This window comes from Equus przewalskii, chromosome 3 (genome assembly GCF_037783145.1).
Source record: "Equus przewalskii isolate Varuska chromosome 3, EquPr2, whole genome shotgun sequence".
Lineage (NCBI taxonomy): Eukaryota > Metazoa > Chordata > Mammalia > Perissodactyla > Equidae > Equus > Equus przewalskii.
In genome coordinates this window covers 37,114,955-37,141,276 of record NC_091833.1, presented here as the reverse complement: position 1 = coordinate 37,141,276, position 26,322 = coordinate 37,114,955, and the positions used below count along the sequence as shown (strand labels likewise).

Here is a 26,322-nt window from a genome sequence, read left to right as displayed (position 1 = left end):
GGTGCCAAGCTTTAAAAAAAAAAAAAAAGATCTCGGAGAGAAACAGAAACAGTGTCTAACTCGCTGCTCTACCACCAGGGCCCAGTAAAGGGGCTGAAACACAGTGGATGCTCCCGGAGTATTTAGTGAATGAACGAGCCTCGAAATAACAAATTCTACAGCAGCCACAGCCAAAGGGCACATCTCACAGATACTCATGAACACAAGGTGTGGGGCAACACATCTTCCTTCTCTCCTGCTACGGATCATTCAAAGAGTGGCATCTTTATGTGTAATGCACAGTGATGCACCCATAGTAGCCTAAATGAAAAAAGCTATTTCCCACAGAGAAAAACACAGAAGTTCCTCTTCTTTCTCTATGGTAAGTTGGAGTGACTCACTGTCTTTTACACTTTCATGAAGATGACACATAACAAACTCAACATGTGTGAGGGCACATATCTTTTGCCAAGAGGGTCGGAAAAAGAGTGGACATTTTGGCTCTTTAGACATCTCTAGGACATTCTCCCTGAATATACTATAAACACACACTCATACTGTCTCAAATTACAGAGCAGATTAAACAAAGGAAAACTAGGCAATGTGCTCATGAAGGGTATCTCTCCAAACTCAGCATGTGTGGCCCACAGGAGAGGTGACACCAAATGTGCAAGGTGACATCAGAGTTCTTTCCAGTACTTGGTGCTGTATCGCAACCGGGGCAGGACCTAGCCATTTCTTTACACTAAAGTCACAGTTTTTCTTTCAATATCCTCCAGCTGAGGTTACCATAAGGCTTATTTGTAGGTTTAGAGGCAAAACAAATGATTATATCTTCAGGGGGGAACATCTTATTGTATATTTTTAAAACATCGGTCCCTGATAGATGGGGGCCGGGGAGGGCGGGTCCTTCTCCAGAGAGGCTCTGAGAGCATCACTTTACAGGACAAGGCTAATTCTCCAGATGGCTCCAGGTCCAATCGGACTCAATTTCAGAATTTTTAAAGTGACATAGAGGGGCAGTTTTATGTGTAATAACCTGTAAGGTATTTTAATTCTAACAGCAGAACTCAAGTACACTGCTTAGGAGAAGGGGCTCCTGAAGCTCGCCCATCATTTTGACTTTCAGAATCAGAGAGGCTAGAGGACACGAAGCACACTGCAAGGGGGGAAGTGATCAAACTCTGTGCACCACGGTCAGAACTTTAATCCCCTTCTGTCACTAGACTCCTTGAATAGTAACAACCAGTCTTATATGCCCAGGCAAGAGACTGAAAAGCGTCCTCACTGGCAAAGCGTAACACAGACACACACACACACAAGATCTATAGCTACTGACATGTGGGCAGCACCACGTGATAAAGCTGTGTTTCCACCTGAATACTGAACACTGAAGCTCATATATCATCTGTGTTTCTGCACCTTAATCTTCAGAATGAACTGGATCACCAGACATTCAAGCAAAGTCTCTAGTAGGAAAGACAGAGACCAAAACAAACAGAAGAAAGAAAGGAATATGGAAAACAAAAACAATGCAGAGAAAACTTCAAAAATACTTATTATAATAATTAACATTCTAACAGAAATGAGAAGATCTTACAACCATAAAATACAATGAGGATGCAATTTTTTAAATAAAATAAAAACCTTTTTAGAAATTTTTAAGTGATAATAAAAATAAAATACCTAATTTAAAAAATTGAAGATAAAAATCAAGTAAATCTCCCAGCAGATAAAATAAAAAAGAGATGGATTATGGAAGGGAAAATCTAAGAATATTGCTCAGTCCAGGAGATCCAACATCTAATTAATAGTAGCACCAGAAAAACAGAACAAAGATAATGAATGAAAAATTATGAATCAGTTGCATTTCTATACACTAACAACAAACTAGCAGAAAGAGAAAACAAGATTACAATCCAATTTACAATCACAACAAAAAGAATAAATTTAACCAAGGAGGTGAATGACTCAAAACTATAAGATGTTGTTGAAAGAAATCAAAGAAGACTCAAAGAAATGGAAAGATATTCCATGCTCATGGTTTGGAAGAATGAACACAGTTAAAATGCCCATATAACCTAAGGCAATCTAAAGATTCAATGCAATCCTAATCAGAATCCCAGCAACATTTTTCACAGAACTAGAACAAAGAATCCCAAAATTTATATGGAACAACAAAAGAGCCCAAATAGCCAAAACAACCTGAGGAAAAAAAAAAAAGCTGGAGGTATCACACTCCCTGACTTCAAAATATACTACAAAGCCATAGTAATCAAAACAGCATGGTACTGGCACCAAAACAGAAACACAGATCGATGGAACAGAACTGAGAGCCCAGAGATACACCCACACGACTATGGACAGCTAATTTTCAACAAAGGAGCCAAGAACATACAATGGAGAAAGGAAAGTCTCTTCAGTAAACGGTGTTGGGAAAACTGGACAGCCACATGCAAAAGAATGAAAGTAGACCATTATCTTACACCACACACAAAAATTAACTGAAAATGGATTACAGACTTGAATGTAAGACCTGAAACCATGAAACTTCTAGAAGAAAACATAGGCAGTACACTCTTTGACATCAGTCTTAGCAGTATCATTTTGAATACTATGTCTCCTCAGGTATGGGAAACAATAGAAAAATTAAACAAATGGGACTACAACAAACTAAAAAGCTTCTGCACAGCAAAGGAAACCATCAACAAAATGAAATGACAATCTGCCAACTGGGAAAAGATACTTGCAAATCTTAGATAAGGGCTTAATATCCAAAATATATTAAAAACTCATACAGCTTAACAACAAAAAGACAAACTACCCAATTAAACATTTTTCCAAAGATTTACAGATGGCTAACAGGCACATAAAAAGATGTTCGGGGGCCAGCCCAGTGGTGTAGCGGTTAAGTTCGCACATTCTGCTTTGGTGGCCCAGGGTTTGCCAGTTTGGATCCTGGGTACGGACCTATGCACCACTTATCAAGCCATGCTGTGGCAGGCATCCCACATAAAACAGAGGAAGATGGGCACGGATGTTAGCTCAGGGCCAGTCTTCCTCAGCAAAACAGAGGAGGATTGAAAGCAGATGTTAGCTCAGCGCTAATCTTCCTCAAAAAAAAAAAAAAGATGTTCAACATCACTAATTATTAGAGAAATGCAAATCAAAACCACAATAAGATATTACCTCACAACTGTCAGAATGGCTATTATTAAAAAGACAAGAAATAACAAGTGTTGGAGAGGATATGGAGAAAAGGGAACCCTCATACCCTGCTGGTGGGAGTGCAAACTGGTGCAGCCATGATGAAAAACTGTATGGAAACTCTTCAAAAAATTAAAAATAGAGCTACCATATGATCCAGCTATTCCACTTCTGAGTATTTATCCAAAAAACATGAAATTGACAATTCAAAAAGACTTATGCATCCCTATGTTTACTGCAGCATCTTTCACAATACCCAAGACTTGAAACAACCCAAGTGCCTATCAACAGATGAATGGATAAAGAAGATGTGGTATAGATATTTAGATAGATGTAAATCTATCTACATATATAGATACATATATATAGATATAAATACAGATATAGATATAGATATACACACACATTGGAAAACTACTCAGCCAAAAAAAAAGATGAAAAACTGCCATTTGGGACAACATGCATGGACCTTGAGGACATTATGATAAGCAAAATAAGTCAGATAGAGAAAGACAAATACCCTATGACTTCACTCATACGTGGAAGATAAACAAACAAACAAACACATAAATACAGAGAACAGATTAGCCACTACCAGAGGGGAAGTGGGGCATGAGGAAGGTGAAAGGGGTAAAGGGGCACGCGTGTACAGTGACAGACGGCAACTAGACTTTGGTGGTGAACACAATGTAGTCTACACAGAAACTGAAATATAACGACGCACACCCGAAATTTATACAGTTATAAACCAATATGACCGCAATAAAAAATAAATAAATACATACACACATACACACACACAGAAGGTCTTGAATGCATATAACTGTTACTAGTGATTATCTCTGAGTGGTGGGGTTACAGGAGCTTTATTGGTTTCTTCCTTTCATACGAAAAAATCTGTATTACTATTTAATAAGAAATATACTTTTTTCCACAAAATATTTTAAAGCATTTGCTTACCTTAGCTGATTTTTCAATACTTAAGCCTCCATCCAGTTCAAAAAGAATTGTCATGTTGTACCCAGTCTGGTTTCCATGTCCATGAGGCCACCAAGTTTCTACGGAAATATTCTTTTAAAACATAACATAAGTCATTCTAAGAAATCTGTGGCATATTTTCAGCAAAATAATAGAGTGATTCAGAGCATTATATCAATTTTTCATAGTCAAACACAGAAATTCTAGTTTCTAAAACAAGATAAATCGCCCTCCCTCTATCATGCCAAATGATACCAATCCATAGATAATATTTAAAGATCAACACACCAGGATTTTAGCATGGATCAATACACCAAATGGAAGGGAAAGAGCAGAACACACAGGTGTTCAGAAAAACAACCCTTTCCATTTTTAACACTCAAACTTACATTTATTCCCCATTCTTAACATTTAGAATTGGACTTTGAGGTTGACTTCTTTCAAGCTGAAAACTAAAAATTGTTTTGAGTTTTTACTTTATCTGAACAGTTACTGAACGTCGACTTGCTCCATCCTTTTCAGTTCACAATTATCAATTAGAAGAATAAAAAGAAAGAAAAAGAAAAGGCAAAATCCAGCCCACACCTACCCATGAAAGACCATAAGTTTAGAATTCGAATTCTGCGTGCAGAATAAGCACCAATGTTCAAAATAATTTACAGGCACCAAAAATATTCACTGTATTTAAATATAATGCTTAGGATGTATTTTAGGTTTAGGATACTACAAATACTGCAAAAAAAAAAAAAAGTAACACACCTGACTTCTTGGGAGGAAAAGATGCCAAATTGATCACATATTCTCCATTTTCTTAATCTTAAAATTTGGGAAAATCATTCCTTAGCTCGCACACCCAAAAAATATATGATAGGTTAAAAGTGAAGGAGAAAACAGAAAACAATACATCTTTCTTTCATACTCAGTCCCTTCTTTCTAAGCATTTCTTCTGAACAGTATTGCTTTTTATCTAGTACTTTCAGGAAGTGCCATCGTTCACCTTGTTAATTTTCACAAACAGCTCAACAACCCTTTCCCCGGGCTGAAGTTCGATGCCTTGTGTCTGCTGTGTTTGCAACTTAGGGAGGGCCACCATCACGTGACCATAAACTGGCTTTGAGCTGACAACATCAAAAGAAGACTCTATTTCAAGATTCCACTCCTGGGCACGGGCATCTACGGCATAAAGAGAAAAAGAAAAAACATATACATAGATAAATATATACATAACATGCTAAGAATTATCGCTGCATGCCTTAGGATTCATTGATGGAAAGACCGAAGCAGCTTTTAAAGCAGTAAGTACCTCACAAGTGCTGTCATGATAAAAAGTACAGTAGACATTCTCTTTTAATCTTTAATTCTAAAGAAGAATAAATGAAATTATATATTTTATATATACTTGTACTCTACAAACATTACAATCATAAGTCGTAAAAACTTTACTAATAGAGCACAAATAGAAAATTACCACTGAAAAGATAACATAAATTTTCCAAGGTTGATTGACGCTTGTTCCTTTTCATAAAGTAAAAATAATGAGCGTTTTTAAGCCATATGATAAAGTATAAACTTAGATGTATTAGAATTAATCAAATGTGAAAAAAAAAGATATATTTTACACGTAGAGCATTTACCCAAGAAGTATTCACTGAGATCCCTCCACATGCCATGCACCTTGCTAAGTGATGGGAACTCAACAATGACCAGGGTAAACACGGCCCCTGCCTTCATGAGAGGTCTAATGCAATAAAGACGAGTACAAAACTGTGACAACACTAAGACGGAAAAATTAAAGGCTCTTCTGAGAAAATATTCACCGCAAGGAAGGACACCCAACTTATAAAGGGTAAGCTATCTAGATGAGGCCAGAAGGACGCTTCAGCTAACTTCAGAGGAAGACAACAAGTCTTCCAAGCCCACGAAGGAAGGTGTGAGAGCCAGGTGTGAGAAGGAGCAACATGTAGCAAGGACCTGAGCGGTGGTGAGACCGGTGAGGGAGAGCAGCACGACGAGGAGCAAGCAGGTCCAGCTCACGCCGGCTCACGGGCGGAGCTCCGCAACTTCACCCTAGATCAATGGGGAGCCATTGAAGACTTTTCATCAAAAAGCATACATGATCAGACTTGCATTTTAAAAAATCACTAGGGGTCCCAGCACAGTCATATACCAGGATGCAAATGGAAGAAGCAGAGACACTAAATTTCTATCTGTGCAAAAAGATAACAATTTACAGGCACCAGAAATATTCACTGTATTTAAATATAACGCTTAGAATGTATTTTGGATTTAGGCTACTGCAAATACTGCACCTGGAGAATGGAAAAGAAATCCAGGAACAGAGAGCAGGAAAAGAAAAAGAGGAGGGAGCAAGGCTGAAGAGGAAGGTGATAGGGAGGAAAGGAAGAAAAGACGGCTGCCTTAAGGAACGGGACTTTGCAAGTGGAGTCTGGGGATGGAGCAGAAGCTTCAAGAGGGTTTGAAGTAGTGTTTCATATTATGTGCAATATAACCCCTTCCTCCATCATCCATTAAATTTACTTTGTTTGTTTAATGTCTCCAGAATTGGATTTGTGTTTTTTGTTTGTTTGTTTTAAATTAAGAAAAATAATTCTTCTGTTTTTGTTTTTTTTTAGGGAAAGATTCACATTGAGCTAACACCTGTTGCCTATCTTCCTCTTTTTTTCCCTCCCCAAAGCCCCAGTTATAGTTGTAAGTCCTTCTAGTTCTTCTATGTGAGCCCCCGCCACACTATGGCAATTGAGAGACGGGTGGTGTGGTTCTGCGACGGGAAACGAACCTGGGCCACTGAAGTGGTGAGAGTGCAGAACGTTAACCACTAGGCCATCAGGGCTGGCTCTGATTTTGGTTTTTAATAAGACAGTATGCCAAAGCAGACATGGGCAAGAGCAGGGTGGAAAAGCAGACCCGTGTTTTTCAGGTTACACAGGAGGAACCAGAGATGAAGCGCTCAAAAAGGCTGGATGGGCAGTGCGTCAGAGCCACCAACGAAACGTCTCATTCCTTCCTGCCACGGAAAGGAGGAGAGCAGTGGCAGTGCCAGTGTACTTAAGTTTGTATGATTCATGACGAGAAACTGAGGGAGTTTCTGTTCTCTCTGAAGAAGGAAGAAGGTTATCAGCTAGGAAATATCTTAGGGAGCCTTCTCCTACAATAAGGAGGCGATTGATAATCATGGCTTTACTGCAAAAGAAAGAAAAGATAAGTTTGTATGCTGATCAATGACCAAAGACTTCGCAACTGGCATTCCTCACAAATGCAGACCCACGGGAGCCCTGATGCACCACATCTCACCATTTGCATCTCGCATCAGCCAGAAGTCTAGATGGCTCTGACGCACACTGAAGTAAACGAATTCTGGACTTAAGAACTATTTTTATTTATTAAATAATCCATACTCGGGAATGCTAGACAATGAACCCTGAATTAGGTTTGCTCTGATCCAGCCAATTTTGCAGTTTACCGATCCATAGCCTCCAAGTTTTTCTAAGAAACAGGGAAATATATCAAGACAACCACACTTTTTTGTTAAAGATACCTTTCTCCTACCACGTATATACTAAGTCTCTCAGTTTTCCCTCTATGGCATTTTCATTGTATTTAAACAGAAGCACAGGCTCCAATCTTACTCAAAGCTGTTGATTTTCTAAAATATCCCTAAATCTTTGACAGTTACATGACCTTTAGCTCCCTATCATATTCCCTCTGGCTTCCCTTACTATCTCTTATTTCAAGAAATAATAACATGGGGCCGGCCCCGCGCCCGAGTGGTTAAGTTCATGCTCCACTTCAGCGGCCCAGGGTTTCGCTGGTTCAGATCCTGGACATGGACATGGCACCGCTCATCAAGTCATCCTGAGGCAGCATCCCACATGCCACAACTAGAAAGATCCACAACTAAAATATACAACTATGTACTGGGGGGATTTGGGGAGAAAAAGCAGGAAAAAAAAAAAGATTGGCAACAGTTGTTCACTCAGGTGCCAATAAAAAAAAAGAAAGAAAGAAAGAATAATAGCATTTCTCAAGAACTGACTATGAGCTAGGCATTGTTTTATACTCGCAACATGTATTAACCTACTTAAGCATAACAACATGGCTATAAGGTAAATTCTATTATTATCATCATTTTATAGGAGATGAGAAAACTGAGGCACAGATAAATTAACTTGCCCAAGGTCACACAGCTAGTTAAACAGCAGAGCTTGGATATGAACCAAGACGGTCTGAAACCAGAGACTGTACACTTAACCCCTAAGTTACACCAATTTCACCCAAGTAATTTCCCCAAAACCATGTCTTTGTGGTGGTCAAGATTTTTACAGTGGTGAACGGGTCTTATTACATAGGGGAGCATTTGTTCTGATGACATCAAGCTATGACAGACACCAAATATGTCTTTTGGCTGAGTCTTCAACCATAGCAGCACAGATCCATAGAACTTCTGCACTAGAAGTATGCTGATAGCTCACCCAGCCCACCTTCTGATGATGTTTGATTCCCTAGACATCGGCCGGCAAACTAGGGGCCTCGGGCCAGATCTGGCCTACCTCCTATTTTTGTAAATAAAATTTTATTTACACAATTTTATTGGAACACAGCGGCTATGGACTAAATTGTGTCTCTCCCCCACCAAAAAAATTCACACGCTGAAGCCCTAACCCCCAATGCGATTGTATCTGGAGACAAGATCTTCAGGAGGGAATTAAGTTAAATGAGGTCATAAGGGTGGTACCCTAATCTGATAGGACTGTGGCCTTATAAAAAGAGGAAGATGTCCACCTATCTATCTATCTTTCTCTCCTCATCCCACCCCCATCACGTGAGGATACAGCGAAAAAGGTAGCATCTGCAAACCAGGAAGAGAGCCCTCACCACAAAACTGAATCGGCCAGCACCTTGACCTTGAACGTCTGAGCTTCCAGAACTGTGAGAAATCAGTTGCTGCTGCTGAAGCCCCCAGTCAACGGCATCTTGCTGTGGTGGCCCAAGCAGGCTAGGACAACAGCCGCGCTCCGCTGTGCACAGAGAGCCTGTGGCTGCCTTTGCACCGCAAGGGCAGAGCTGAGCATTACAACAAAGGCCACAGGACCAAAAAGCCTAACATACTTACTATCTGATCCTTTACGGGAAAAGTTCGCTGATCCCTACCCTAGAATACTTCCCCAAAAAGGCCACACTAATCTTTCTTTAACATCTGTAATGACAAAAACCTCTGCCTCACAAAACAGCTTTCCCTTTTTGCTGGTCTAGTGTAAAGCCATTCTTTACACTGATTTGAAATTCACTTTTCTTTAATTTCCACCTAAAGATTTTAGTTCTGCCTTCTAGGCACCTCCTACCAACCAACACCACCCGTTCAAACTGGCTCCTTTGCTGTTTCCTTTGACCTCCTCTCAGTGGAGAATCAGCTGCTTGTAAGAGCCTCCGGCAGGAAAACAAAGAAGGCAACCCCCAAAGGGTGCGGGTAGCATCCCCGCCTCTATGGCTTCTGACATGGCGCTCCTCTGGAGCTCATCCTGTTAACTTCCTTCGGTGCCACTAAACGAAAAAACTAAGACTGTGGAGTTAAAAACCCAACATGAAGATTTACAAGCCTATCATATCGTCACCAGATACAGCAGACCAACATATTTTTTCCTTTCCTCTTCTTCCAAATGGAGTACAACCCTCCTTCCAGAAGCCACGGAGAATTCAAATAGTTTAGGTTCACAAAGCACATTTAGAGTCTTCAATAATTAATAATTTTACTGGTACTACGTGGTCACGTCTTTTCATTTGCTAATTTAAAAATATATAACCCTGCTTCTGGTTAAGGAGAGCTCCCTCTTATAAATTAAGACTCACTTCTAGAACACAGCTTCCTACCATCTCTCTCCTAGCACTAACGAGTGACCTTTTCTTAAAGAATACCTACCACCCCCAGCTGTCCTAAAGTGGAATGCAAGATCGTTTCAAAAATGGACAAAATACTGAGGATGGGGATAGGAAGGAAGAAAGATCATTAAATGACTTAATAGCCCCTCCCAGGTCTTCCTCCCAGTTACACCAAATTTTGCATCCTCTCCTCACCCCGACTGATCAACTCTGGGCCCAAAAAGGACAGGAACTTTTTATCAAGCAGGGTGGAAAGGCAAGGCCGCCTGCTCTCTTGACAGCTTGAGTCCTCCGCTGGCCCGCAGACCAGGGGTGTCCCATTGCTGTCCTGCTCTCTGAAGTTGTTCCACGTACCCTCAACCAGGCAGGCAAGCCAAGGGACAGCAGAAAACATGGTTCTGGACACTGACTCATTTTCAGGTTTTTCCAAAGTTGATTCAGTGGATTCTTTTTAAAAACAAACCAACCAACTATCTTGGGTCTGACTTGGACGGGAATCTGTAGAAAGAGTAAGCAGCTACACAGCCCAGGCTAACATGTGCTGCTTCTTCATGCAAGCAGTCTTCAAGACAACTCCCATGTATGTAGCTGTGGCCAATACACTGACCTTTAAAATACTTGAAAATATGCCAGCTCCTTTTATATTCCTATACAGTCTTCTTCTTTGTCAAGATGTTGTCAGGAAAATAAAGTTTTAGTGAGTTGTCTAAGAGGAAAAAAAAGTAGAAGACGACATGGAAGTGTGGGGGCCTGGGATTGGCCACCCCAACATACGTCTCTTTGGCATGATTATTTGGCGCTGGTTACTTTGCAGACAGGCAAGCAACTGAAAAGTAGAATTTACTTACCCTTTGTTAGGAGACATTTACATTGTAAAGGAAATCTCCATCTGTAAAGATATCTCCCTCTCTACCAGGAAGAAGGGGGGATGACCTTATCTCTAGAAACCCTTAATCAATGGGGAAGGCAAGGACTTAAATCTGCATTTGTTTATTGTGCTTGTCTGATAACCTCCTGTAACTGACTCCCCCCACCCCCAACATCCTCTTTTGTCTTTAGCTGGATATGATATTTAAGGTGGGGGCTTCAGCCATTTTGGCGAGTTGCTCAGCTTGCCTGACCTCTCCCATGTATGCGTGTTATAAAGCTTTATTTAATTTTCTCCTGCTATATGTGAATTTAATTCATTCTCTGGCCAGACGAACCCAGAGAGGGTAGAGGAAATGTCTTCCTCCCCTACAGAAGTAGAGAAATAAGGTGGCTGAGTTACATTAATTCAAGGGCGTCCTTAACTCCCAGAAAGACTCACTCTCCAACTACAACCTAAGCCTTTGCTTGGCCTGATTGTAACAAAGCCTCAAGTATCAACGTCTTCATTTAGTCATGTGTCGAGCTCCAAGAACACCTGGGTTCTCCCACACTTCTTCCCTCAGTAGGTTGTAATGATTGCTGTGATTTGCAGACACAGGGAAAGAACCGTGGACCACTGGAGGCTGAGCAGACCAGGCCATCTCCCCCTCACTCCACAGGTGAGGTCTGTGAGGCCCCAAGCACAGAACCTGGTCCAAAGGCTCCCAAGCCAGCGCACAGGACGAGGGCCCAGCTTCCCGATCAGTGCTCTCCACCTTCCACACACCAAAACAACAGACATTAGCAGGCATGGATTGGTTGAAATTTGTATATGACAATGAGGAAAACCAAAAGCAAAGTTACTTTTGGCCTTTCGGAGGCCTAACCTAAACCCAAATACCAAATACATTCAATGCGAAACAAAGCCATCAGGGTGACTGTAACAACAAAATGTCTGTAAAAAGAAGGAACACTGAAGTCTGCAAACACAGAGAATGTGGCTGACCCTCACTGAATGCATATCATGGGGTGCCACAGTTCCTTTGATTGTTAAAATACATCTGTGTGACCCAAATGACCTGACAACAGCAGAACAGTCACGTGAGCATTTCTGTCAAACGGTGGAAATATGTTCCTTGAATAATTAAACCTTAACAGTCACTATAAATTATACCCCAACCCTGAAAAGCAAAGATGTTGAATCAACTTAGAGAAACAAAATACACTCAAAGGTCACAGTTGAGAATGTAGGATGGATCTGAGGGTTAAGAACTAGCAGGGAGGTGGAGGACCATTCAGGTCAGCATGGGGTGGATCTGCCAATGAGGCAGACTGCTTCTGCAAGATGAAAAGGACGCTTCCTGTCCTTGCAGGAAAGCCATTCAGAGACTGCTCCCGGCATTCGCTCCACCCTGCTGGGCACCTTGCAGCCCCTCCCTTTGCAGGTCAGCTTCCTCCTGCATCTTTAACAGATGAGGAAAAGTCACAGGGAAAAGGCAGTCCTGTGCATGGGAAGAAACAGCCATGACAACAAGCTGAGGTGACCAAGCCACAGAATGTTCAAATTCAAACGCAGGATAGTTTCCTGCGCTCCTGCTGGAATTAGAGGACTGACTCCAGCAGCTGCTTTTCAAAGAGCTCATAGCTCGCAGTAACCAGAAAAGCAGGCTCGCTGTTCCTTACTACAGCTGTTTCCCCAGCTGCCTCTGCATCTTTAAGCCAGGCAGCAAGACCTCCTAGCCTACTCAGCAGGACCACATCCTCAAAGACGAAGGCAAAAGAGACGCAACGCAAAATCCCCCCAAAACAACGACAAATTGTTAAGTTCCAGAGGAAAAATCTACCTAGGCAACAAGGCAGCTAATCAGAGGAGAGATTATTCAAGCAACCCACCTACTCATAGAGATATCTTCCAGGGTGAAGACTGTCATGTTTATGGGTAACGCAATTTCAGAAGTTAATGAAAAAGTGATTCAAAAGGAATGCAAGAAAAAAAGGAATGCATGCTTGCATTCAAAAATGAGGGCATCAAACAAGACACTAAGCAAGACTGACAAATCTTTGCTATGTGGTAATATTCTATTCTCTGTATTAAGCTGTAAGCAAAGGGCAGCAACGACCTTCAACACAGGCCTCTGCTGGGCAGGCCGGGGTCCAGCTGAGAGCCAGACTCACTCCCCCAGCTCCCAGCCAGGGCTGGAGAAGGAAGGAGCGGGTGCTTCAGCTGAGGCCACAGGGAGGTTTAGATAGGGCGGGAGAAGGCAGCATCCCCGAGGGGTGAGAGTGCCCAGCACAGGCAAAGGCCCAGGGCTTGCCTGCTGAAACATCGCCATATGCTGCTTTCTCCTCCCTGTCGTAACAAAGACTAACAATGTTGTGTTTCATCAGAACACACTCATCACAGATTTGGAGTTGACATGTTTATGTAACCTTATGAAAAGTGCATAAAACTGGACAACCATCTGTCCCCAATAAATTTTAGGGCCTAAGGTGAACTATTCATATCAGATCACAAATATGAAAGACCCGGCATGGAGAAGATAATCAGTAAATGAATATGTCTCTCTCTGTGCCTCCGCCTCTGTCTCTCTCACACCCCACACCCCCCACCACCACACAGGGACTGCATTTTTTGGCCAGATCATTTGCTTATAAATGTCCAAATTTTTCAAATGAGGGCATCCACCCTTTTGGACATCCAGGCCAGCGCAGACAGTCCCCTCTCCTGCCGCCAGCAAATGGGGTCAGCCACCCAGCCCCTCCCCAGGGAGAGGAACAGGAGAATATTGCTGGGTTTCCAAACTGGATAGAAAGAATGTGGGCTTCCCTTTTCAATACCAGGGTCAATCTTCCACAGTGTGAAATATTGAAAATATGGGTGCCCTAGAATAGCCACCGCTATTTAAAACCTGATAGAATACTTCAGAGCTAAGGATGAATCATACCGATAACTATTCTCCAATGAGGTTTTAAACAAAGTCATATCAGTGAACCAGTATCTCTTAATACCCAGATAAATAAGAGATAGTGGGAATAATTCCTGTTTTCCTTTGACTACAATTTTTTAACATAAATTTGTTTTTATTATCTTAAATATAAAGAATATATGAAAATCACTTAGGAAACTGAGGTTAGGGCAAAATCAAAGAAATGACTGCAGGATATTGTGAGATGCAAAAGTTTAGAAACCACTACCATAAGGACTGAGAATGCAGAAAAGGGAAAAAACACATACATACATATATATAAAGTAAATTAATTCACAGGAATTTCAAGTTAATTTTTTAAAAGTCTAATAACCTTTTTTCTGTCACACCATACACAATTTAACTGGGGAATTACAGCTGGTCATTTGATCTTCAGAGGTAGACTCACAAAGTTTAAATTAAGAAACAAATCGAACATTTGGAAAAGCAAAAAGGCTCCTCTTTCTAGCCTCAATAGGGAGAAAGCAGAAAGTGCCACAGTCAAATTAGCTTAAGCTTTCATAATGAGTGGGCTGAAATTACTAGACGGATTGGTTCGTTTGAACTACTTTCTTCCCTTATTACAGAAACAATATAGGCTCAATATAGAAATTTAGAAAAGACGATTGAGCATAAGAATAAAATACAAACTATCCATAGAATGGCACTCAGAGATAGCCAGTTTGCATTAGTTTTGACCAATCTCATTTCACAGTTAAATTTTAAAAATTAATATATTTGATTTTAAATAAAATTATATGTATCTGTTTTTGATTATCAACTAATCCTTTTTAAAAATCTTTAGTAACTCTCACAATGCCTGCCTCATAGTATGTACCAAATAAATGCACAGAAGTACCCAGAATATACTGACTTATCCTCTTTATTTTCCACCTTTTAAACTTCTATGATTTCAGTGACGATGCTGTCTTCCAAAGACAAACTGACAAACGCTCAGGAAGCTCCTCTCCTAATGCTTTCAGAAGTCCATTTTATTACCTAAAATAACCACACTGAAATTATAAAATTAATCAGAAATATAAGAATTACTGCTTAATATGCACAGGGCACATCTGCTGAATAGGAAACATATTTTTGTCTATGCTAAGTACAAAATATATTGCCGTCATAAAAGGCCAAAAATGTAGTTGAGGGCCCAGCCCGGTGGCGCAGTGGTTAAGTTCGCGCCCTCCGCCTCAGCGGCCCGGGGTTCGCAGGCTCGTATCCCAGGGGCAGACCTAGCACCACGTGTCAAGACGTGCTGCAGCAGCGCCCACAGAAGGTGAGGAAGATGGGCACGGGTGTTAGCCCAGTGGCCAGTCTTCCTCAGACAGACACACAAAAAACGTAGTTGATGTAGGGAACTGATTACACTGAATCAAAATTAAATTTTAAGCATCATTTAAATTGATTTAATTCAAATAAAATTCACCCAGTCGCTAGTAACTAATAAACTGAACTCTAATGACTCATATTCAGGAAGCAATGTTTAGCTTCATAGTCAAAGTTTTAAATCAAACTAGAGCAGTCTTACTCAAATTTTTTCAGGTATCAGAGTACCTGGAACTCAGCACTTTTTATAAACCACCTAAAACACTGATTAAGCTTCAATACTATTAAATAAAGAACTTTTTGCAAAATCAGACTCCTGCTTACACTAAGTTTTATTATATATACCTGAGAAAAATTATGGGTGGGGTTGAGCGAGTATGAACCACTGTTTGATTTTAGTAGCAAAACTCAGTTCAGGTTACACTTCCCAAGGATAGTTTGGGAAGCACTCAACTAGAGCTATTAACAGCCACATTTATATGTGCAATTTAAATCAGATCTGCTAATGCCTTTTCAAGGTTTAAAAATGCCAGCAGCACCTAATAACCTGCTCAATTATCACCCACCTCTGAGTTGCTTTGTCTTCTGCCTTCAGAACACAGACGGGCCCTAAGGACCGCGGAGCTCCTGCGGTGCTGACACCCCTCTCCATCGCTGACTCTCGTAGGGGGCCTGAGCACCAAGAGCGGTCACTGAAGATCCCACCTGCCTTCACCTGCACCCTGACTTCCCTAACTTCTCAAATCCTCACTGGTCTTTGATTTTCTGAACTACTGGGGCTCCCATCCCAGAAGACTATGACAGCATCTTGTTTGCTTGGGTAATTGTCTCTGTCCTCACCGCACCAACTTCAGAGAGGTGAGCACACGCAAACACATTCCCTTTCAGTGCCAAACACACACAGCGCCACGCAAGAACTCAACAAACACTGGCCAGCTGTGAACTGACTCAGGGACGTCTGGGAGATTTCTGAGGCTTTACTCAGTTCTCCTTCCTTGTGAATAGTTCCTTCAACTCCAAAAGTAGTATTCTTTACCTGACAAAACTTTCTGTGTGCCTTGTTTGTCTTCCAGTTTATTTTCAACTCCTACAACGCTGGTATGTCAGGGCCTCCAGAGGAGAAAATGCAGTGATAGAAAGTCAGCCCAACGGTGGGGGCGAGGCAGGCGGTCAGGCCGGGAGCTCTGACCCTGCCATGGACAGCAGGAGGAAGGCAAGCAGCAGCCCGGCTCTTCTAAGAAAGCAGGCAGCTCCGGGAAACTCAGAGCTGCCCTTCCTCTCTCCCTCCCTCCCTTCCTTTCTTCTTTTTCAAAAAAACATTAAAAGGTATGTATATGTGAACATCATTTGACAAAGCTGCCAAATTGAATAATTTGGCATATGTTATGTGACAAATTGAAATGGCAAGCAATAGGATATATTGGAGTATATGAGGAAGCCATTTGGTATGAACCTAATTCAGCCTGACTTTGTTTTATCCAAAAGGGCCTGACCGTGGCCATTGAGCATGCATTGTGTATCTGCTTAGACATTTTGAGATAAAGGTGCAACTTCCCTCCCCCTCCCAACGTTGGCATCTCCTTAAAGATTAAGCATCTTTCTTTAGGCTGGGAACCGACTGCAGCGCTCATCTGTGCCCGCCCAGCTCAAGGCAACAGACCTGCCACCCTGCGGGGTTCACTGAGACAGCAGGCCTATCTGCTGTTTCCATCAATCGCTGTGCCAACAGAGTAGCCTCGTGACTATCGTGAAAGGGACATTTCAATCATATGTGAAACATCCTCTTTGAGGGTATACAACCACCCTGTATACCCCCACTTCTTTGGAGTGCTCTGTTCCTTTGTGGAAAGACTCTCCCGGGTTATAATCCTCAGATTTAAGCTCAGAATAAACTCACCCAAATTTTCATTTATAGATTGGTTATGGGTTATTTTCGTCGACATATGTTATGACATATTGTTCACCTGAGAGAAGGTATTTCATTGAGGAATAACTACAGGAAAACGGAGATAATACTGTTATAATAATACCATTACTACCATATCTTTTTAACTGTCCCCACAGGAACAGAGTTGTATGGGTTTGGGTAAAACAAAAGACTATGAAATAAAAAAATTTTTTAAAAAGGTATCTACCTATTTATCTGCTTTATATTGTAAATTTTCATGATAAATCAAGGTTTATATATGTTTTACACTTTTATAAATTTAACATGCCACAAAATTTTTAAAAATAAGTCTCTGAGAAGTGTATCTATATATTCAAATTACAAAGCCAATTTTTATAACATGGTGTTGGTTCAAAAAAGAACAAGAAACACATCAAAAACAAGGAATCACACCTTTTAGCTTACCATATATAGGGGAAAATGTGAAGTAGTTCAGCTGACAAAGATTATAGGCTTCAACTCTAACATCTTTCCAGATGCCCTGGGTAGGAAAGGAGGGCCCCCAGTCCCAACCAAAGGAACACTGCTCCTGTAATTTCAAAGTGAAGGAAAAAAAAGAAGATTCTGATTACCATAACTAACATTTAAACATTATGAAATACCTTTTCTTTTAAAATATTATAAACATATCTATCTGCTATTTGCTAGGACTCCTACAACAAAATCCCACAGACTGGGCAGCTTCAACAACACGAGTTTACTTCCTCACAATTCCGGAGGCTGGAAGTCCAAGATCAAGGTGCTGCCAGGTGTGGCTTCTCCCGCAGCCTCTCCCCTGGGCCTGCAGGCGGCCGGCTTCCCGCTGTGCATCCCAGTGTCCCTCCGTGCTGTCCAAATGTCCTCTTCTTCAAGGACATCGTTCACACTGGGTCGGGGCCACCTTAACGGTCTCATTTTAACTGAATCGCCTCTTTAAAGACCTTCTTTCTAAATAGTGTCAGGACTTCAACATAGGAGGTTAAGGGGCACATAATCAAGTCCGTCATAGTGTGTGTGTGTGTGTGCGTGTGCGTGTTTGTGCCCCATATACAGCATCTGAAATGGCCCACAACAATCCCCTCCTGGTATACATGTCCTTGTGTAATCCCCCCCCAGACGATAGATTAGACCTAGTGAATCACTTCTAACCAACGGAATACAGCAGAGGTGACAGCACTTCCAAAACTAGGTTATAAAAGACGGCACCTTCTGTTTGGCGCACCCTCTCCCACATTCCTTTGGTCAAGGTGGAAGCCAGCTGCCAGGCTGTGCGGCAGCTCTGTGCAAAGCGCACATAACTGAGCTCAGAAGCCAATCGGAGGCCTGCCAGAAACCACATGAGCAAGCAGAGGCACAGACCCTCCAGGCCTGGTTGAGCCTTGAGAGGACCACAGCCCCAACCCACAGCTTGATCGTAACCTCTTGAGTGACCCTGAGCCAGAGGCACCCCACTAGGCCACACTCGGATTCTGGGCTCACAGAAACTGTGAAAAGAAATTTTTTTGGGGTGGGGAAGATTAGCTCTGAGCTAACTACTGCCAATCTTCCTCTTTTTGCTGAGGAAGGCGGGCCCTGAGCCAACATCCGTGCCCATCTTCCTCTACTTTATACGTGGGACGCCTACCACAGCATGGCTTTTTGCCAAGCGGTGCCATGTCCGCACCCGGCATCCGAACCGGTGAACTCCAAGGTGCTGAGAATTGGAATGTGCGAACTTAACCACTGCACCACCAGGCCGGCCCCCAAAAATGTTATTTTAAATTGGTAAGTTTTGGCATAAGTTGTTAGAAAGCAATAGATAAGTAATACAATAACTAATATATCAACCTATGCAACATAGTTAAATTTGGCAGAAATGTTCTAAGAACATAAAATCTAATTATGTACATTTATTCCTCAAAAGCATATTACATTGAAGCAACACAATAGTTACTCTTTAAATTTCTCCAAAATATTTCTGAGCCTATCATTGTATTTAAATATAATAACTATAAGAATATCGTATTTAAATGTAATAACTATAAAGAAGGAGGAAACAAATTGAAAGATAAAGATATTTATAAGTAGGTTTAAGAAACTCCAGCTAGACTTGCCAACCCCTGTTTCCTGCAGTGTGAATTCAGAAGTCATGAGTTCTGAACTTACAGCCCAAAAACTACCAGTTTAAACTTCAGACACCGACAGGGGTCCAGGGTGGACGTCTCACCCGATCTCGCTCAGCCTGGCTCCACGCCTCCCTTCAGATGCTCGATTTCCTATTAATTTACAGAGATTCAAATTCAAAAGTAGAAGATGGGTCCCTTAAAACAAATCCTGTTTCAAGCAGAAGTTTTTGAATTTCTACCTCTTAAAAGAAAAAACAATTTTTCAAAACACAGTTAACTAAAATTTGTGAGCGGGAGCATGGCACCGCTCATCAGGCCATGTTGAGGCGGCGTCCCACATGCCACAACTAGAAGGATCCACAACTGAAAATAGACAACTATGTACCGGGGGGCTTTGGGGAGAAAAAGGAAAAATAAAATCTTTGGGGAAAAAAAAGTGTGTGAGGCTGTAAGTTCAGCTTTTAAAAAGGAACCAGCGCCAAGAGGAAGTCCTGAGAACTTTCTGAATGGAGCATGTGTAGACTAGAGCCTGAGGATTTGGCCAAACTGTTCTCATAATAATAAGTATTATTTCCTAAGCTCTGTATTTATCTAAGATATAAATTAATTTCCATTACAGAGAAAAAGAATTAAAACCACTTCATAGCATCTGCATCTGTCTAAATTCACCACTTAAGTATCAGATTCCCGTGTTCAAAATGAAAACCATCTTGAGAATATATACTGGAGAGTGTGTTAAGTTCAGATATGTAATTCTTTTATCAGGGATAGGGAGGAGGAGGGCAGAAATATTCAACATCTTCCAAGGCCGACTATTTTCCCCATCAAGGGCTACAAATCACTCCTATTCATATAACCTCTCCAAATAAAAGTTTCCACTCATTCAAAAAATATTTGTGAAAAGCTTTCTATGTTTCAGGCCGGGGGTACATTAATACACAAAACCGACACAGTCCTTCCGCTCATAATGCTCACAGTACAGCAAGAAATTCAGGCATGAATCACAAATGCAAGGGAAACAGACACGGAACATATAATAGGAGGAGGAGAGTGTCAAGACAGGTTTCCCTGAACAACAGTGACCTTACACGGAGGCTTGAAGGGTGAGTACCAACAGTCCGAGGTGTTTAGGGGAGATGGAAGTGAAAGCACCCCTTTCAGAAGGGAGAGCAAGGGCAAAGGGCTCAAGGTGAGGAGAAGAGGATGCATTCCAGGAGATGAAGACAGAAGGATGGGAAGAGTGGGGAATAAGACCGGAGAAGTGGGCACGGGGCAGACAGAACTAAGAACTCTGGACTTCAGCCCAAAGGCAATGAGAAACTGTTAAAGAGTTTTAAGAAGGGGAGTGCTGGGATGATTTCTGTCTGAAAAGAACATTCTGGCTGCTCTGTGAAAAATGAACTGGAGGAAGGCAAGTGAGGTTGTTAGGAAACCAGTTAGGCAGCCAGGGCAATAGTCCATGCAAGAAAAGATGACACACTGAATTCAAGAATGGTAGTAGAAAGGAGCGTGGGAAGATTCAAGAACTATTGATGAAGTCACAGCCATAACATCAAAAGGACTTAGTGATGGATTGGAGGAGGGAAAAAGAGAAAGAGGTATCGAAAATAACCCTTAGGTTTCTGGCTTGAGCAACTGTTGTGGATGGTATTCCACTCTGCAAGACAGGGAGCCCTGGGAGAAGGGTTCAGATCCCAAGGGCAGTGTTGGACACAATGAGCTGTAGGGCCCCATGAATCAGGCACGTGAAGATGCCACACAGGCAATAGAGCATAAGGTCTGGAACTGAAGAGAGGTCTGGATGAAGACACACTATGAGGAGTCACTGAAAATGTGACTGGTTATCGCAGAAATGAGATAGGCGACAAGAGGGTATAAAATGAGAGGAGAAAAGTGTCTAGAACAGAGAGAGGCCTGAAACGACTTCTAACAGGAGGAGGTTGATTATATTAAAGACATTTAGAAGGAACAGCCAGAGATGTAAGTGGAAAACAAGAAGGATGGTGTAGAATACTGCCGGGGGGGGGGGGGGGGGGGGCGCGGGGCTGAAGTGATGGGTCTCACCACCCAAGCTAGATAAGCAAGATAGGAGAGACAAGAGGAGGCTTGTACTGAAATGGAGAAAGCAGAAGGGTCAAAAAACTGATGGAGAAAATGCTCCCGAGGAGAAGATGAAAAAAGTAAAATTTAACTACTGAACATGTTCCCAGGAATTCAAGCAGCTGAGTCAACAAAGAGCCCACGACGAAAGACTCCGTGCTGATCCCATAAGGAAAGTGAGAAAGTGCACAAGGACTACAAGTTTTACAGCACTGCCTGTCAAACCTGAATAGAAAATATGCCCTGGCAAGTGACGAATCAACTAAGTAAATTCCTTATTCACAGGAAGTCAAGAGTTCAGAAACAAGAGACTAATCCTTAAGAGAGAAACTGTCTGAGAACCTATAGCATAAATGTGAGGACCGGTTCCTCTCTCTCAGCTCTTCTCTGAGTGAAAGGGCACACATCTTCCTGAACCTTCATGGCGCAGTGGCTGCAGACCTTTGACTACAGGAGGCAGACGGAAAGAGGGAGGCGGATATTCTCTTTCCTGTACATTCCTGGAGGAGCCAAGAGGTACACGAGGGGTTCAGGTATCAATAAAATATAAGGGCCATACAGCACATTTAACAAACAGCAGAGACTTGCATTTAGCAAATGAGAGAAGAAATAATGCAATACTATGAAAACCTAGCGTCCAAAGAACTTCCTTATCAAGATGGCAGCCGTGGGGCTGAGAGCACCCGAGCAGCGCTTTCACTGCACTGCACAAGCACGTCTCACATCTCCACATGGATTCGTTTTGCTACAGTTGAACGTCCTGTAAACACGCCTCCTCTTCTTCAACCGTAAATATCCAGCATCTCACTTACTGCCCCCACGCCCCCACCAAAAAAAAAAACAGATGGAGAGTAACACTTCCTCTTTATACCTCACTCCCCACCTCTATCCCACTCACTTCATATAAGCTAAGCTGAGGCCTTTTGTCTGTTACACACCTAGAAGTATATAATTACAGAAATAAGTCTCCAAACTAAATACTATCACCACTCTACATTTTGAATAGCTGTACAGCACTTTACATCATTATTTCTTTTTTTAAAAAATCAGCAGAGGAACCAGTTTTGTTGTAATTGTTGTTTTTATTTTTTCTTTTTTTAGTGAGGAAGATTGGCCCTGAGCTAACATCTGTACCAATCGTCCTCTTTTTGCTTGAGGAAGACTGTCACTGAGCTAACATCTATGCCAGTCTTTCTCTATGTTGTATGTGGGATGCCACCATAGCATGGCTTGATGAGCAGTGTGTAGGTCCACACTCAGCATTTGAACCGGCGAACCCTGGGCCCCTCAGCAGAGCAGGGGAACTTAATCACTCTGCCACCAGGTGGTCCCTACATCATTATTTCACTGTATCTTCATACCAACACAATCAGGAAGGAAGGGAAGGGCTTAGCTCCATATACAGATGATGGACTGCCTAAGATCACTCTGGGTTTAGAGCCAGAATTCAGATCCAAGATTCCTGACTTGGTCTCCAGCTCAAGTCTTTTCCCACCGGACCACGTCAATCTAGCCAGGACACCAAGATGCAGCTCATTATTCTGGCAAGTTCCCAAGATTAGTGTTCCACACACTGTGAGAGCAGACACCCAGGTCTGACTCCTGATTTCAGTGACAAGGGACTTTGCTCTATCTAGATCATCTGGAAGCACATTTTAAATGCTACAAATTGAATAGGGGGTAGAGGGAAAATACTACACAGATATATGTATAACATATATGTATATCTTTACTGATGACTGGAAAAGTAAACTTTCCACATTATGATCCAAGAAGTCCTCGTTTTGATAGAAGGTTAAAGATGGAAGAAGAGAGGGGAAAAGTACAACCTCTCGTATTCAAACCACTGTGCCATTTGAAGCCAAAGGCAAAAAACAAAAGATGAATTTTATACAGAAGTATAAGTACACAAGTATTCCAGGGAACACCTCTGCTAAGCTACAGACTGTTCAGTTACAGTAACACAAACAACCGGTTACTGAGACACTGACACAAACTGGCAGAGGTTGAATCAAACAGGGGAAGGCATAATTTTGACCTTAGTACTTATCTTAAGGAAATATGATTTAATGGTAGGTCTATCAGTCTAAAGAGAGCCACTTAAATAATTAGCATTTATCAACTGAGGTTTTAGATAACCAGTGCTAGAAAAATACACTTAGTATCTTCACAATGAAACCAACGATTACCTTTGTTGTTAAAACTAAATGTCACTTACTCAAAAAATTAAAAATAGAATTACCATAAAATCAAGTAATCTCACTTCTTGGTATATATCCAAAAGAATTGAAAGCAAGGTCTCAAAGAGATATTTGTATATCTATACATAGCAACATCATTCTCAACAGTCAAAAGGTGGAAGCAACCCGATATCCAGTGACAGATGAATAAATAAACAAAATTTTGTGGTATGTACATACAATGGAATATTATTCAGCCTTAAAAAGAAAGGAAATACTGACACATGCCACAATATGGATGAACTTTGAGAACACCATGCAAAGTGAAATAAGCCAGTCACAAAAAAACAAATACTCTTTGATTCCACTTATAAGAGGTAGTTAGAGGAGTCAAACTTGTAGAAACAGAAAGAATGGTTGTTGCCAGGGGCAGGGGGGAGGGAAAAATAGGGAGCTGTTTTCCAGGGTAGAGAGTTTCAATTTTGCAAGATGAAAAAGGTCTGGAGACTGGCTTCACAACAATGTGAAAATACTTAATACTATTGAAATGTACACTTGAAAATTGTTCAGATGGTAAATTCTGTGTTATGTGTACTCTACTGCAATTAAAAAATTTTTGAATAAAAAACTAAATGTCACATAGAATACTAATTCAACCATGTATTACAATAAATCCAAGTCATCTAGACTGAGATCAGACTCAGAGAAAAATAATCACCTTCTGGATTTTCTCTTTGTTAGATTTTATGAGAACCTACAATAAAATGTAAGAACATGTCAGCAAATATACTAATATTTGCAGAAGACTTCATAGTAACAAGAATCACTAATATATATGAACCTTACAGTCTGGTGAAAAGTTTGATAAAACTAAATGTTAAAAAATAATTTGTAAAGTTACAGTATCAGTCACCTAGTTTTCTTCTTTTCCTGATATTACCTAAATTCCGAAGCCTGCTTCAAGAAGGAAACCTAGAAAGACAAAGATTTTCCACAAAAATTCATATAATCTTTTGATTCTTATTCCAAATTTTCAAATCCCACTAAGGGGGCAGGACAGAGATGCCCAACTTAGGAAACACCATTGGAGCCTTCAAACAAGCATTTCCTGTGCACGCACAGCCCATCCCCAGGGCTAGAGCCCCAGCCACTTGCGAGACCTTTACCTTTCGAATAAAGTTGACGTGGCATTCGCCCTTCTGGACGAGCGGAGGGCAGTCTGGGGGCACCTCGTAGCGAGTGTGAGCCTTGCTCTGCTGGGCCGCATACAACACTGGGGACTGGAAACGGAGCTCAATGGAGTTCACGTCCCTAACCACATTGGTAACATCGAAGCTCTGAATTAAAGGGAAAGAACAGATATGGAAGCAGCCTTGCATGTGAAATTTTAGATACAGACAGAATGTATGAAAGATACATAAAAGAACTGAAATCTTTAAGTTTATCCTTTTTGCAGGAGAAAGCACTTCTCTGAAACAGTATAACTTAGTTGCCTACACGTAGTTCTTTTTTTTTTTTATTGAGTTAACATTGGTTTATAACATTATATAAGTTTCCGGTGTACATCATTACATTTCAATTTCTGCGTAGATTACATCATATGCACCCCACAAAGACTAATTACAATCCATCCCCACACACATGTGCCTACCCACCCCTTTCGCCCTCCTCCCTCCCCTCATCCCTTCTGGTAACCACCAATCCAATCTCTGTCTCCAAGTGACTGTCCGTTGCTTTTATCTTCTACTTATGCCTACTCTCAGTTCTAACTGAGCACATAGGTTTCTCTTGCTATTTTTACTGACAGATGAGGTCCTAGCAAACAGAGTGATCAGAAAATAGCTTTAGCCCTGGAATGTCTGCACTGGCTATTTACATACAGCCTTGAACTGCCAAGGACTTCCTAGATTCTTCAGGACAACCACTCTCTGGGAGGAACAGCGTGTATTTCTGTCATAAGTTACTTTTGTTTGAAAAGTCTACCCTTGAAATAGATGGGGGGGTCAGAATACAATCTCTTATGGTAATTATTCCAGAAAACAAGGAGCATTTTCTTTTAAAATAGTCTGTCTATTGTCATTTCCCATGAAACTCTGGATCACAAATAAGGCAGAAGGGAACAGCATTTATTGAACACTTCTCACATGCCAAGAACTGTGCCAATCATTTTAGATAATGAGTTTATAACTCCATAGGGTCTGTGGTGTTTTCACCATTCTACAACGTGGCAACTGAGAAATAAAGTAAGTTACTCAGAGCTTCAAAGAGCTTGGACTGGCTTGCACAGGCAATGATGCCCTTACCTTTCTCTACTCACAATGGCAGTTAGGCCAGAAGTGGAGTTTTAACCTGATGCCACTACATACTTACATATCTTTTGAACATGTTGTCTGTTTCCCCAATAGTAACATCATTGAGCAGGACTTTTGTAACTGTATCAACGCCCTCAAAAATCAAATTTACTTTTTGCCATTTGCTAAAAAAAAGAAAAGATTTTTAAAATAAGACATATAAAATATTAACTTAGATGAGTCTTTTTTTTAACTAGTTAAGAACTAAACAAATAAATAATTCACAGAAAATACACATTCTTAAAACGCAGTTTCCAATGAAATTTTGAAAAGTTTTGGTTTAATACCTTTTATGTTGAATGATCTGGCATATCTTTCTTCATAATATATATATGTATTTTTTTTTGGTGAGGAAGATTGGCCCTGAGCTAACATCTGTGCCAGTCTTCCTCTATTTTGTACATGGGACACTGCCACCACAGCATGGCTTGATGAGCTGTGTGTAGGTCCACA

General features: G+C 41.2%; 1 protein-coding gene across 3 annotated transcripts in view; it reads right to left on the bottom strand.

The window, feature by feature from the left end:
• The window catches only part of MANBA (mannosidase beta), a 113,852-nt gene that overhangs the window by 74,830 nt on the left and 12,700 nt on the right, over positions 1–26,322 (bottom strand). For all 3 annotated transcript variants that reach the window (XM_070614143.1, XM_070614145.1, XM_070614144.1), the window contains exons 3-7: positions 25,889–25,994; positions 24,685–24,855; positions 17,560–17,683; positions 5,162–5,337; positions 4,147–4,257 (exon numbers count right to left, since the gene is read on the bottom strand). In XM_070614143.1, the coding sequence (XP_070470244.1) occupies positions 4,147–4,257; positions 5,162–5,337; positions 17,560–17,683; positions 24,685–24,855; positions 25,889–25,994 (688 nt within the window). The remainder of the gene's footprint in view (positions 1–4,146; positions 4,258–5,161; positions 5,338–17,559; positions 17,684–24,684; positions 24,856–25,888; positions 25,995–26,322) is intronic.